The 14,470-nt window shown below is 54.5% G+C and overlaps 2 protein-coding genes across 5 annotated transcripts in view; one reads left to right on the top strand and one right to left on the bottom strand.

The window, feature by feature from the left end:
- MRPS12 (mitochondrial ribosomal protein S12) lies at nucleotides 1–5,245 on the top strand. Its single transcript, XM_026482367.4, has 3 exons — nucleotides 1–202; nucleotides 491–558; nucleotides 2,334–5,245. Exons 2-3 carry the CDS (start codon nucleotides 510–512, stop codon nucleotides 2,702–2,704), a joined length of 420 nt encoding a protein of 139 aa, XP_026338152.1. The 5' UTR covers nucleotides 1–202; nucleotides 491–509; the 3' UTR covers nucleotides 2,705–5,245.
- Nucleotides 2,047–14,470, bottom strand: part of FBXO17 (F-box protein 17) — a 27,710-nt gene continuing 15,286 nt past the window's right edge. For 3 of the 4 annotated variants that reach the window (XM_057314369.1, XM_044378067.3, XM_026482365.4), the window contains 5 exons: nucleotides 10,326–10,688; nucleotides 9,431–9,542; nucleotides 7,490–7,585; nucleotides 6,537–6,672; nucleotides 3,726–4,724 (listed from right to left, as the gene is read on the bottom strand). In XM_057314369.1, the coding sequence (XP_057170352.1) occupies nucleotides 4,581–4,724; nucleotides 6,537–6,672; nucleotides 7,490–7,585; nucleotides 9,431–9,542; nucleotides 10,326–10,671 (834 nt within the window). In that variant the 5' untranslated portion in view covers nucleotides 10,672–10,688 and the 3' untranslated portion in view covers nucleotides 3,726–4,580. Of the gene's footprint in view, nucleotides 2,221–3,725; nucleotides 4,725–6,536; nucleotides 6,673–7,489; nucleotides 7,586–9,430; nucleotides 9,543–10,325; nucleotides 10,689–14,470 lie in introns of those variants that run through there. The other variant, XM_044378068.2, reaches the window with a different exon arrangement.

Here is a 14,470-nt window from a genome sequence, read left to right on the forward strand (position 1 = left end):
GACCCTGGACGGGGTGAGCGCCTCTCGCGTCTCAAACACAGTCCGACGAGAAAAATTGACCGAGATTGACTCTGTCGTTGACCAATCGTCGTTTGTGTCCCGCCCCTTCAGTGTACACGAAAGGCAGATCCAGCCAATCCCTACCGGATGGCCTCCGGAAGTGGCTAGAAGCCGGTTCAGCGTGCCGGAGGACCCTGCTAGGGTCGGTGAAGTTGTTGGAATCCTTGGGTTCTCCAGATCTCCCTGGCCCTCTGTTTCCCTTCTCCTGTGTGCGGGGCGGGGTGGGGGGAAGTTGCTGGGTGTCCGAGAACCTACTCAGAGTGAAACTAAATCTATAGAGGGAATTTCGGTCAGCAGCGTAAGGGGTTGAGAGGAAATTGCGTGGATTTAATCCGAAGGCTCTGAGGACGGGATGGGGAGAATTGGGGCCCTTCCCCGGCTACGGCCACTTTTCCCTTTTCCTTCCTGATTCTCTCATCCCCTCACACAGGGACCCTGCGGGCGGCGGGATGTCCTGGTCCGGCCTTCTCCGTGGCCTCAACACGTCCCTAAGTTATGGTAAGTTGGGGACTTGAGCTGCAGAGACGTAGCTCGACAGGGTTATCCCCTCTGGGACTTGGGAGCCTTTGCTGCAGCCCCGGGAGCATCGGGGTTTTAAATTAGGCATGCACGGATACACGGTGGGTTTTAGCGGAGCTCGGGCTGCAGGCGCAAGAGGTGGGAAGTCGTTGCATTGCGGCTACTATGCGTCCTCAGGTGGGTACCAGGAGTTTGGGTCAATTATTGATTTCTTCAGCAAATACTTGTTAAATAACCTACCCTGGGTGAGACGTCCAAGCAAAGGGTTTAACTCATTCATTCACCTGATATTTTTCAAGATCCTAGTGTGTGCCACGCAGAGAGAGGGATGCTTTATTTATGTCCTTATGGGCTTCGCAGACATCAGATGCTTTTCATGGCCACTTACTCACTCTGCAAACTTTTATTAAGCACTTTCTGGTTGCCACTCGCCAAGGATCACATGACAGGCTTTCGCCCTGCCAGGAAACTCTGGGCTACCTTGACATGCATCTCTCACGGTAGCCCTTCATACACCCTGCTCAAGGGGGAGGTGTGATTCTGGTGCCTGTGATACAGTGAGGACACTGAGGCGCTGAAAGGCAGAGTCTTGCTCAAGGGCATACGACTAGGAAGAGGCTTCTAGCAATGTCTTGCCCCCTTTGAGGATTCCGCTGTAACTTGACACATAAGGAGACATGGAAATGGACAGTAGGGCCAGGACCTGCCCTGGGTAGGGAGAGAGTATGAAGTTTGGGTGTAAAAGGGCATTGTGCTAGTGACAGGAAGAGGATGAACCTAAAGCCCTGAACTGAGAGCTCCGAGAGGATATGCCCAGGGCTGCCTCTGTCACCATTGTGCCTCCATTATTGGGGCCAAGACAGTAGGTGCTCATTGAATGTTTGCTGAGGAGAATCCAGTTATGGTGGCATCTTCTTACTTCTTATCCATGAGCAAATCCTGTCAGTCTACCTTGGAAATATATTCCCTCCCCCACCGGTCTTTCTTCTTAGTACACTGCAGCCACACTGGTCTCCTTTCTGTTGGTGTGTCTGGGGACACCAGCTGGAGCAGGGTGAGCAAGGGGGCAAGTAGGGAGATGAAGTCAGGGAAGTATGGAGGCGGATCACCTGGGCCACGGGAGGGACTTCGGCTTTTCCCTGAGTGAGATGGCACCGCAGGAGGGAGGGCTCTGAGCGGGGGCGGGGGAAGGGCATGATCTGACCCAGGTGTCCACAGGGTCTCTCTGGCTGCATGTGGGGACCAGACTATAGGAGGAGGGAGAAGTAGGGGCTCAATAGACGAGGCTGGACAGACCAGAGTGGATGCAGTGGAGGAGGGAGGAAAAGATCTATATCAAAGGTCAGCTGCCATCATCTGCTCATGGAGGTTGGAAGTGGCTATGACGGGGAGGAGGAGGGACACCTCCCCGGAACACCCCATTGGGTTGCTGTGGAGATGGCATGAGTTCACATAGGTACAGTGCATAGAACAGTCCATGACACGGTGTGAATCTGTTCCCTTTTATTATTATTTGTAAGCAGAATTAAAGTCAGTACCTTCCTTGCAGAATAAAAGGAGCTAATTCACAACAAATGTTTAAAATGAACCTGACACGTGACGGTTGCCAGTAGATGCTGCTACTCTTGTTTGCGACTGCCCCTAGACGGAAACAAATACATCCTTGTCAGGTGCCTGGAGCCGTGCCTAGAACTCTGACCCGTTCGCTGGGATAACACCCCCCTCCGTCTGCCCGCCCGCTTGTGTGTCTCCAGGCCTAGCCCCGGCCCCCTGGCTCCGGGCCGCGCGGCCCATGGCCACCCTGAACCAGATGCACCGCCGGGGGCTTCCGAAGCAGCCGCCTGCGCCTCCGGGCCCCACAGCCGGCCGGCCGCAGCTGAAGGGAGTGGTGCTGCGCACGTTCACCCGAAAGCCCAAGAAGCCCAACTCGGCCAACCGCAAGTGCTGCCGCGTGCGGCTCAGCACGGGCCAAGAGGCCGTGTGCTTCATCCCTGGAGAGGGCCACAACCTGCAGGAGCACCATGTCGTGTTGCTGCAGGGCGGCCGCACCCAGGACCTGCCTGGCGTGAAGCTCACTGTGGTGCGTGGCAAGTACGACTGCGGCCACGTGCAGAAGAAGAAGTGACCGCCAGAGCCACGGTGGGCCAGGGTTCACCCGCAGCAAGAACCTTCCTCTCTGGGTGCCTGCTGTATCCTTGGTCCTGGGTGCAAATCCTGGCCTCGCCTCCTCCACCTGGAACACTACTTGCCCCCAGGGGTTCTGGGTGTGAATTAGTAAAAGCACCCCTCTGTCCACACCCTTGCCTTCCGTGTGTACAGCATGGGCTCAAGAGACCTCTTCTGCTGGGAAGGGCCCTGTACGGTCCTCTGCTGGGAAGGGGTTGCAGTAAACGCACAAACCCTCCCCCCATGGTTGTGATGTGAACCCTCCTGCACGGTATTTGCCCTTTGCGTGGAATTAGCCACGGAGATCCCCGATGGGCCTTGGTTTCCTCCAGAAAACAGCTCCCCTTGGCAGCATCGCCCTTGTTCGGTGAAGGTGAAATCGCTGCTCTAGGTGCAGAACAGCTGCAGGAGGCTACTCTGTGGGGAGCCTTGGAGTCAGGTAGGCAACCCTGAGGCCCGTTTCCCTTTCCTGCAGGCCCAGGATCTGGGCAAGGACCGCCCCGCCCTCAAGCTTCCTCTTCCGTGGAGGAGGAGGAGCTGCTGCCTGCCTGGAAGCTGCTCCTCTAGGTTATTTTCAGACTCACACACACCTGGGTCCAAATCCTGGCTCTCCCTCTTTGTTCTGTGACTTTGGATTTTGTCCCCCCGCCCCGGGGCCTTAGTTTCCTTCCTCAGGAAATGGCGCTGAGTCATACTGACTTCACCTGATCAGGTGCTTGGCCATTGGGAGCCATCCTTCCATCATTGGGCTCTGCAAGTCCTGCCTTCCCTGCTTACTGGTCAGGTGACCTTGGGCAGGTCATTTAAACTCAGCCTCTTTCCTCCTGGACCGCATAAACAACAGTGCCTGCCCTCTGTTTCCTGCACGGAGCTTAGCACACCTCCTAAAAGTTCTTGTGATTGGAAACATCCCACAAGGCCTTTTAGGATCAGGGCTGGGGCCAGACAGCACATTGATTACAGACAAAAGTCCCCCATCGTTTCACATGTAGCACCGATTTTATTGAGCTAGTTTATTGTGCCCAGCCGGCGAAATGGCGGGAGACACTAGGGAGGCAGACACGAGCGCTTTCCCTCGTGGCGCGCCTCGCTCTTGGAGTCTGAATGCAAGAGAGTGGAGAAAAGGAGTCTGTTGCCCAGCGGAAGGGGAGCTGCCCCTGAGGTAGGGGCAGGAGGGGGGGCAGGGACATGGTTTGGGGATCAGCAGGAACTTGGAATTCTGAAAGAAACGGCACCAGCCAGGCCCAAAGGGGCAGGTGCTGATGGGTGGTGCAGGAGGAGGTCACACAGGCCCCACAGCTGAATCCCAGAGACCCCCAAGACCACAGAAAGGGTTCCCTTTGATGCCCCTGTTGGTGACTTCAAGGAGAGACTGCCCCGCCTAACCTCTGTTCCTTGCCAGCAGTTGGCTTACCCCACAAACATGTGGACAGGAGTCACTGTCCCGGGTTGTCAGCGGCTTTCCCCTACTGTTACAAATCCTGGTTTGGCCTTTGGTTTTTGACTCACTCCACCAACTGACATCCACACGTGTAAGAAAACAATTTGCAAGCAAAGTAAACATCTCTTGAGTTACTCTTTGAGTAACTTCCCCACCTGGGAAGCTGGGGAAGTTGCGAGCAGCCTGGTTGGATCCCTGGTTTCTTGCACAGCACGTGGGCCACCATGTTGAAGCAGCAGCAAGTGGGGTTCACTGGAGGGCCGCCAGGGATGGGCCACATGGGACCCCCACTGTCCGCTGGCTCCTGGCTGGGTTCCCAGCTGCAAAACTGCCCTTGACTGATGATGTTCAGCAGATGGCAGTACATTCTAGAAGGCTGGATCAGCCTGGCTGGCTAGGACAGGCGGATCCTGACCCTCACACTGGAGTGGGTCACCAGGGCACCATAGTGCCCCACCCAGGAACGCGTGTCCCTCCCATACTGCTCAAAAGACACGTAGCGGATGCCCTTGCCAAAGTTGGTGAAGACATGAGACACCTGCGTGGGGAAAGAGAGTGGGAGGGTGAGGACCTGTGGGCCCTTCCCTTCCTCCACCTCCTCAACAGGCACTCCCCAAGACCAGCGAGGTACCAGGCCCTGCTCTAGGCACTGGGGATACAGCAGCGAAGAAAGCAAAAAGGCCCTGCCCAGGTGAAGCTGACAATCTAGTAGGGGACTCAGACACTGAAGACAGCTAGGAGTAGGGGGCAGGGGGGTGGGGTTGTACAGTCAGTGAGCAAAGGCACCACTAAGACTACATTTGAGCAGACACCTGAAGGAGGGGAGGGAGCCATGTGGGGATCAGGACGAAGAGTGTTCCAAACAGAGGAACAGTCCTGGGTCGCCTGGGTGGCTCAGTCACTTAAGCGCCTGCCTTCGGCTCAGGTCATGATGCTGGCCAGGGTCCTGGGATTGAGCCCTATGCCAGGCTCTGCTTGGCCGGGGAGCCTGCTTCCCTCTCTGCCCCTCCCCCTGCTTATGCTCACTCTGACGAATAAATAAAATCTTTAAAAAATGAACAACTTTCTCCCTTAAAAAACCAAAACATAGGACCAGTCAGCATAAAGGCCCTGAGGTAGAAGTGTGCCTGGAGCAGAGAGAACAGGAGGCGGTGTCAGGGAGGTAAAGGGCACATCACGTGGGGCCTTGTGGGCCATGGAGTCTTTGGCTCTGGTTTTTCTTAATGCTTTGCAAATTTTTTTTAATTGAGATAATATTCACCTAACAAAATGCACCATCTAAAACTGTACAATTTCGTGGTTTTTAGTGTATTGTATTCACAATGTTATGCAATTATGACCAACTATCTAATTCTGGAACATTTCCATCACCCCAGAAAAAAGCCTCATATCCGTTAGCTGTCACTTCCAATTCCTCCCTCCCCCTAGCCTTGGCAACCACGCATCTATCTGCTTTCTCTCTCTATGTCTTTGCTTATCCTGGACATTTCCTATACATGCAATCCTACAGTGTGGCCTTTTGTGCCTGGCCTCTTTCCACTTAGCATGCCATCGCCAGGGTCCACCCATGTTGTGGCATGGATCCCTTTTTATAGCTGCATGATAAAACTTGGGCTTTTCCTCTGAGGTGTAGCCCTAGGACGGTTACAAGTAGGGGAGACTTGTGATCTGATTCACTTTTAAATGGGATTTTTCTGGATGTGTGTTAAGTGGGGAGGGAGGGGTGGGGAGGTGGAGATCAGGAGAGGAAACAAGAAGGCCCCCTCAAATGTTTGATTTTTTTTTTTTTTAAGGGTGTGCCCAAGCTGGAAGGGTGGGGAGGGGGGCAGAAGGAGAGAGAGAATCCTGAGCAGGCTCAATCTCATGACCCTGACATCAGGACCCAAGCTGAAAACAAGAGTCAGACGCTTAACCGACTGAGCCACACAGGCGCCCCACAAAGGTTACACTGATAACAGGCGCGGTGACTCACAGCACAGCTTGGGAGCCAGCCTGGGTGTGAACGGAGCCCCACCTCCTTTAATGTGACTTGGGGCCAGTCCCTTAACCTTGCATGCCTCAGTTTCCTCGAATCTAGAATGGGGATAGAGGCGAGGACTTTGATTTACCACTGCATCCCAAGCACTTAGAGCAGTGCCCAGCACACAGTAGTTGGTCTGCTAATGAAATGAATTAGTTGGCAAAACTCTTGGAAGAGCGCCCGGGGCGAAGTAAGGGCTCAGTGATTGTTAGCAGTTATTGTTAGAGACCTCCAGCCGTGATGAGGGCTGAGAAGGGAATCTGAGAGGGTTGGAGGTGGGGTGTGTCTTTGCGCAGGTCAGGGGTGGTCCGGAGGGCATTCTGGACCCACCTGTCGGCAGCCTCTCTCCGTCCACTGAAGGACTGGGTTGGGTGAGGCCGAGAACTTGACCACTTCGTTTTCGTACATGTCCAGGAGGCGGACCCGGAGCCGGTAGATGCAGCCACAGTTCTCGCGGGCACCCCACCTGCCAGGTGGTGGTAAGCCTTGATGCCCCCGCCACCGGCCGGGTCGCCGGGGTGGGGAGAGGGAGGCTGAGGGCTAAGCCTCCCTGCACTTTGAGGAGGGTCTCACCCACCTCACACTCCATATGGAAAAGTCAGGGCCTGGGAATTTGCACGGGGGAGCGTGGGTGCTCTTGGGGTAGATTCTAGGGGCTTTGCCTTGGATGTGCGTGCGTGGAGGGGGAGGAGTACGGTGTTCAGGGAGGAACCACAACCTGTGAGAAGAGGAGCCTGGGTATTTTGGGGGAGGAGCCAGAGCCCCGGGGGAGGAGCCAGACTTTGTGTGGAGGGGCAAGAGCGTGAAGGAAGAGCCCGAGTGCTTTTGAAGGAACTGGGTGCTGCGAAACCAGTGCCCGGTGCCAACTCTGCCCCTCTGAGTCTCAGTTCTCAGGGCACAGGGCTCCGAACCTTCCTGAAGAGTTGGGTGTCCACAAGCCCTTAGGGTCTGTGCTGAGTGTGGACGATGAGGGTGGACTGGGTGAGATGGGGTGACTTGTTTCAGATCAAGCGAGTCCATGGCCCCCATGTCAACAGCCCTGGGGTCTGCTGAAAGGGGACAGGGAAGGGTGCGGTGGGGGGGGGGTCTTCTGGGCTCATCAAGGCTCTGCCCCTCCCAACCTCTGCAACTGTGAGAGCATCCCCTCTCCCCTCGGCCTCACACGAAGGGCACACAGTAGCCGCAGCCAGGCCAGGGGGTTGATGGGGGCACGGAGGAACCCTTGGTGCAGCAGAACTGCCAGCCCTGATGGTGCTCGGGGAGGGTTGCCATTCTTTACTCACCAATCGGCCACACAGATCTCGATCTGGGCGCTGTCCAGCAGCTCCTGCCACACCCCCTCCATCACCAAGTCTACAAGCTGCCTCTTGAAGCACCATCTGGAAAGGGGAGATGGTGAAGGGATGTGGCAGAAAGCCACAGCCCAGAAATCACCTCCTCCAAGAAGCCCCCCACCCCTGACAACCCTATCTGAAGTAGCCCCTCGGGGGTTGCTCTACTGGACAAGATATATGGTGGGCTGGGCATTCCCACTGGCCTCTCCCTTCCCCTCCACCATCCTCCACCAGGCTCTGGGCTCTAGGAGGCTGACCTGTATGTCCCTAGTATTTGTGGGGACAGGAACACAGGTACAAATGGAGGCCCACACGGAGCAGGGAATTCTGGAGTCTCCTAAATAAAGTGCAGAGCCCCAAGGGCTAAGGTTGTACTGCCTGTATGGACAGGTCTCCCTTACCCTCCCCTTCCTGCTGGGTCAGCCAATGGGAAGCGCTAGCAGGAGAGGGAAGGGTGAGAGGAGAGTAAAATTGGGTTATTTAGCCTCCCGGCTCCCTTCCAAGGGATCAGCGTTGGCCTGCTGTGTCTCTCCATGAAAGGGCACAGCTCCAGGGGCCCTCTCCTCCTTGCCTGTTTTATGGTTCAGGAACTGCTTCCTCCCCTTATCCTTGTCAGGCCTTGGACCAGCAATGACCCTTTCCCTCACTATTCCTAGCCTGGGGTTCATGTAGCATCCCTTGTGGTCTGCCTACACCTTTGTAAACGGTCCTTCTCCCCTGGTTTGAATATGCCATCATAATAGAAATAGCCTAGTCCTGGTGGAAGAGCTGATGAGTTGGCCAGTGGAAGAGAACAGAGGGCTCTGGGACAGACCAAGGTATATACAGAAACTTCGTAAGTGATTGAAGCAGCACACCACATTCAAAGGTGGATTAAAGATCTAAATGTGAAGGATAAAACTGTGAAGTTACTGGAAGAGATTATGAGAGAATACTGTTAGGATCTAAGGGTGGGGAAGGATTTTTCATGCAGAACTTCAAAAACAGACTTCAAAGCAGAAAAGAGAAGAATTTGATCATATGAAAATAATGACAAAGAACACCATGGACACAGTCAATACAGACGGTAGAGTGGGAGATCGTTCAGGATGAACAAGGGGCTAACATCTAAAACACACAAGGAATTCTTGTATATCAACAAGAATGAGACATCAATCCTAATAGAAAATATGAATAGGCAATTTCCAAAAGAGGGAATCCAAAAAGCTAACAAGCACACGAAGAGATGCTTAATTATTAGTAAATCAAAACATGCAAATTAAAAGATCAGTGAGACATCACTTCACCCTTAATATACCGGCAACTACTAGAAAGTTGGATAATGCCACAGGAGAATGCTTGAACATGGGGGGAGGGAGCGAGGACAATGGGTGTGAGAATAAAGAGAATCAATCAATCAGTCAGCTGTTCTAATGTCTTCATAGAATTTATCACAATCAGAAGCTCTGGAGCCAGATTACCTGGGTTCAAATCCCAGCTCTACCATGTATTAGGTGTTGGCTTCCCTTTGTGCCTGTTTCTTATTATCGAGTGGAGATAATGCTATCTATGTCACTAGGTTGTTGCCAGGATTCAAAGAGTTATATGTAAAGCAGCTGGCATCGACTAAGTCCTCTAAAGGTTTGTTGTTTTGTTGTCATCATTATTTTACTGTTTATGTGTTTCATGTCTCCCGCACCTCCTTTCTGAATTTTTCCTGTACCTATGGCATTTAAAACAGTGCCTGGTACCTGGTAGGTCCTCAACAAATATCTGGCAACTATTTGACTGACTGAATAAATGAATAAGGGAAGGAGAGGGTGAAGGCGAGTGAGGGTGAGGATGAGGACGGAGGGTTAGGGTCCTTTTCCCTCCCCGGGGCCCTTGCCCCAGGGATCAAGGGCCACTCACTGGAAAGAAGTCACGAAGCAGGTCTGGGAAGGAGCCCCCGGCACCAGTGTTAGGTTCTTTTCCACGGCCCAGCCATTCCCGCCATGCTCCACCTCCCAGCCTCTGAAGCCCTCTGTGGGATACAACGGGGCTGAAGACGAAGGATTCACCAGCCACTTGCCCAGCAGACAGCCCGCCACTACCAAGCTTGCCCCGCCCACCAACTCCTCCCTCCCGCGCTCCACCCCCGGTTTCTTCAACCCTGGCCCCGCCTCCCAGCCGCCGGCATTCCTGGTCCCACCCCACGACCACGTCACTCAGCCCTGCCCGTTCACTCAGCTTCTCCTCAGCCCCCAGCTCTGTCTCCCTTCTGCACCTCAATCTACTCGGCTTCTCCCTGGCCCCGCCCCGGGCTCGTGCCATCATGACCCCACCCTCTCCTACCACAGCCTTCTGCCTCCTCCGCCTTGGCCCCGCCCACTTGCTCAATTCCCCTCCCCCCACAGGCTCTCAGGGCGGCTTCATAGTTCTATGCAAGCTCCGCCCCCGCCAGCACCCAATCAGCTTTTCCCCAGCCCCCTGGCTCCTCCCTCCTTAGCCCGGCTCACTGAGTCGGCTGCAGTACCGGCTTGCGTCATTCCTGCCCGGGCCCTTGGCTCATCCAGCTCTTGGTCGCCCATCTACTTCGTCTCCCTCTACAGCCCACAGCACCTGGCCCCTCCCTCCCACCCAGTCTATCTCTTTCCCAGACCCTCCCGGAAAGTTTCCCATGAGCTTCTTCCCTCGGCCACGTCCCTCTGGCTCCCTGCCCTGGCCCCGCCCCGCTGCATGCATCCCGGTCACGCCCACTCTGCCCGGCCCGGCCCCCCATCCCACACCACGCTTCGGTCTACCCGGCCCCGCCCCCGGCACGCACGCTCTCCGCAGGAGTTAAAGATGAGGTTGCGGCCGAGGGGCGCGCGCAGGCAGTAGCGCGCCAGGGCGCAGAGCGGGAACTCCTCGTCTTCGCTGTTGGGCGGGCAGCGCTGGGCCACCGCGTAGAGTGCGCGGCCCTCGGCGCTGCGGTCGCGGGCCAGCTGCAGCAGCCACACGGTGGGCCCGTCCACCACGTCGCGCCAGGCGCGGCACACTGCGCGACAGCGCGTCACCAGTGCGAGCGGGGGCACGTGGCTCAACACCTGCACCAGCAGCTCCGGGGGCAGCGCGTCCAAGGCTAGGGGCGGGTCCGCGGGCAGCCGTCGCCGAGAGGGCCGGGCTCCCATCTCCGGCCGCCGGAGACCTGCGGGTTGAGAGGGGTCAGCAGATCAGGGCAGTTTGGCCTCCCTCCCCTCTCCCAGGACGCAAGGTCCCTGCGGCTTGACCATGACCCCACCGGCTCCAGTGGAGAACCGGCGGACTGCCACGGCCTGTGAAAACCCGACACCTAGTTACTGCCAGTTGGCTCTGAGGGCAATTGGCTTCTCATCTTTCCCCTTCGAGCAAAGGGGCCCTGGTCTGACCAGGACTCCCCCAGGACTGCTGACCACAGGTTCCGTATCTGGCTGGTGTCAGGCTAAGCAGTTCACATGTATGACCAAGAGCACAGAAGAAAACAACCGAGGAGGGAACCGTCTCCACCCCCGTACCCCAACCTGCCCCAACCCCTCGGGCCTTTGGAGCTCATGAACTGTCTTCAGCAAAATCTATTTCCTCAATCTCTTCACTGAACATTCTTGTCGCCTTGCTCTAACCAAAGCCCAGCGCCCCTCGGGGTCCCTTCCAAGTGGGTAAATCTTGCTCCTTGGTGCTGCCTCCAGACCATTCTTCCCTCTTCCCCCAAACTCCCCAGCTATGATTCCAGTGTCGTCAGGGTAGATGGTTCACTACCCTGCCTGTGCATCACCCAGATCACTACTCAGTTCATGATTTTAGCTCCAGGCTCCCTGCACTCAGGCTGCTCTTCTCAAAATTCCTGGTGATTTCCACATCCAGGTAGATGATCCCTCCTTCGGCCACCTGCCTCTCTGCTCCCTGACCTGCTCTCCTCTCAGCCTCTCCCTTCCATGGTCACACCTAGACTTTGTGTCAGTAACCACAGACTCTTCAGAACCTCGATCTCAGGGAGCTCACTCGCCACTCCTCACCCCTTCTCTCTCCAGCTCTTTCCTTCTAGTGCCCCACCCCCACAATCCTTCCAGGCCACTGTGACCCCCCGTCCTTTGTGTCTACCTCCTTTTCACGGCCCCTCATCCCCTTAAGTCCTCATTTCTTCCTTATCCAGCTTAAGTTGCTTAGAAAACCATTAAAAACATTCTTTGCCCACGTCCTTGTCTCTGGCTTCCCCCAACACGTGACACTGGTTCAATCCAGCCCTCCACCTACCCTGTGGCTGTACCCAGTTTAAGGTGGCTGAAGAACACACAACTCCACTGGCTTGTCTCACTTCCAGATTGTGAACTTGACCCTCAAGCCGGGAATGCTGCCTGGCAATCAGATAACATTCGCCATCCACAGACTCGTCCTCTCTATAGATAACTCTTTCACACCTTCTCTCCCAACCCCTAGCTCATCACACCTCCTTCCACCACTTCATTCTCCCTCTGCTGCGTATTTTGCAGAAAAAATTACAGGCGATGAGAAGTGAACTTTCACAGGTACCCACCGCCCTGTCTACCACCTACCTGCCCTGTGGCCTCTGTGCTTTCCCACAGTGACTGCCCTGCAAACATCAGCCCTCTGTGTGACCTGCTCGCACCCCTTCCGCCCACTGCAGGTCACAGTCTCACAGTTCTTGCTGTCTGCTGCGCCTTGGATTCCCCCTCTGCACTCGATCATTCTCAGCAGCCCACACAGTGTCATCCCTCTTGTCTGAAAACAAACCCACTCTTTTGACTTCACCTCCTCTTCCAGCTCGGGCCCCATTTCTTTGCTCCTCTTTTTGGTAAAACTTCTCAAAAAAGTTGTCACCAGTCTCTGCCTCCGAATTTTCTACTTCTGTTCTCTCTTAAACCTTCTCTAATCAGGCTTTGCCCCCCTGCCCCCTCTCTGAAATGTCAAGGTCACCAATGACCCCTTTGGTGCTAAGTCAAAGGCAGGGTTCAGTCCTCACTTTGACACTAACACTGACGCTGAGGGTTACTGCCTCTTCACTTGGCTCCAAGCCACCACACCCTCTGGACCCCTCCCATTCGCTTAGTGGCCCCTAGTGCGTCTCTGGCTGTTCATCCAGTCGGATGTGGCAGCGTCAGAGACTGGTGGTTAAACCTTCCGTATTCTCCATCACTCCCTTGGGGATCTCGCCATTCATACACTCCCACCTGGCCCATCACTGTCTCTCTGCTTCTTTCCCCAGTTGTCTGTTCCTCTCTAGTAGCCAGGTCGGGTATGAGCCCCTGAGTCAGGTCCTGTCCCTGTCTTGCTCAGAAACCCCCCTCCCCCCGCCCCCCCCGCCCAGGGCTCCGACTCACTCTGGATAAAGTCAGAGTCCTCACTGTGGCCCACAAGGCCCCACACAGTCTGCCCCCATCACCTGCTTGCCCTCAGCTTCCCCTCACCCACTCTGCCCAGCCAAATGAGCCTCCACACCTCAGGCCCTTTGCACAGGCTCTTCCTTCCACCTGGATCCAGAGGATTTCTATGCTCACCTCCACACTTCAAGTCTTTGCTCAAATTTTAGCTTCTCCATGAAACCATCCTTGGCCACCCTATTTCAGGGCCTCATGACCACCACCTACTCCCCCGTCGCTTTGCCTTACTGTATACTTCTCTAAAGCTCTTATTACCTCTTAACGCACCACACACATAAGTATATGTAATTTACTTAAGACCTTCTTTTTTTTTAAGATTTTATTTTAAAGTCATCCCTACACCCAACATTGGGCTCAAACTCACGACCCCGAGATCAAGAGTCGAATGCTCTACCAACTGAGCCCGCCAGGCGCCCCTACTTAATACCTTCTTCACCACAAGGGCAGATCTGTAGCTCCTTTTGCATCCCGGATACCAGTGTCCACACCAGTGCCCGACACACAGTAAGTGTACAATGAGGAGATGTTAAGTGAACAAACCAACAAATCATCACATCAGAAACCCACTCCACAGATGAGGAAACTGAGGCACAGGAAGGTGAAACACCTTTATTTAAGGAGAACTCAGTGATTGGGCTCAGACCTAGTGAGAAACTCATTTCATCTTCCCCATCAGGGCGGAAGAGCCTCACGATGAATGCCTCATGGCTGGATCCTGCCAGCCTGGGTTCAAGTTCTAGCCCTGCCTCTAGCTAGTTCTGTGACCAAGGGCATGTCCCTTAATCTCTCATGCTCTGAGAACGAGGATGTTAACAGTACCTGCTGCACGGGGTTGTTGTAAGGATGGAACGGGTTAATACTTGTAAAGCACTTAAGAAAACTCACTGGTATCTCAGAAATAAGAGTGATATTCAATTAATATTGAACACTAAATTATGTTAGTTGCTATTATCATTACACATCATAAAAGAATGATGAACAGCCATTTAGCTACAATTTTTTCGTCTGGTGACATTTATTGGGCCCTTATGAAGCCACTGTGCCAAGCACTGGGGCTGGGTCATTTCACGGAATCCCATCATCTTGTTTAATGGGCAAAACGATTGCGGGAGGTTGCCCTGGGTTAAGAGACTTCAATGATCTAATGCTTGTTATGTTGTCTAATGTCCGTAAGTGCCCAACTCATGACAGCTGTTATTATTTTTAAATAAGTTGATTAAGGTTTTGTTAAGGGGCGCCTGGGTGGCGCAGTCAGTTAAGCATCTGACTCTTGGTTTCTGCTCAGTTCATGATCTCGGGGTCGTGAGATCGAGCTCTGTGTCAGGCTCCGTCCTCAGCATGGAGTCTGCTTGAGATTCTCTCTCCCTCTGCCCCTCCGGCTTTTGCTCTCTCTCTCAAATAAATAAATAAATAAATCTGAAGGAAAGAAAGAGAGAGAGAGAGAGAGAGGGAGGGAGGGAGGGAGGGAGCTTTATCAGGCTAGTAAGCCATGGACATGGCAAAATGTGGAACACCCCCTTTACCCTGATACAGAGTTATAAGTTATAAGGCAGGC

This window comes from Ursus arctos, unplaced genomic scaffold (genome assembly GCF_023065955.2).
Source record: "Ursus arctos isolate Adak ecotype North America unplaced genomic scaffold, UrsArc2.0 scaffold_19, whole genome shotgun sequence".
Classification (NCBI taxonomy): Eukaryota; Metazoa; Chordata; class Mammalia; order Carnivora; family Ursidae; genus Ursus; species Ursus arctos.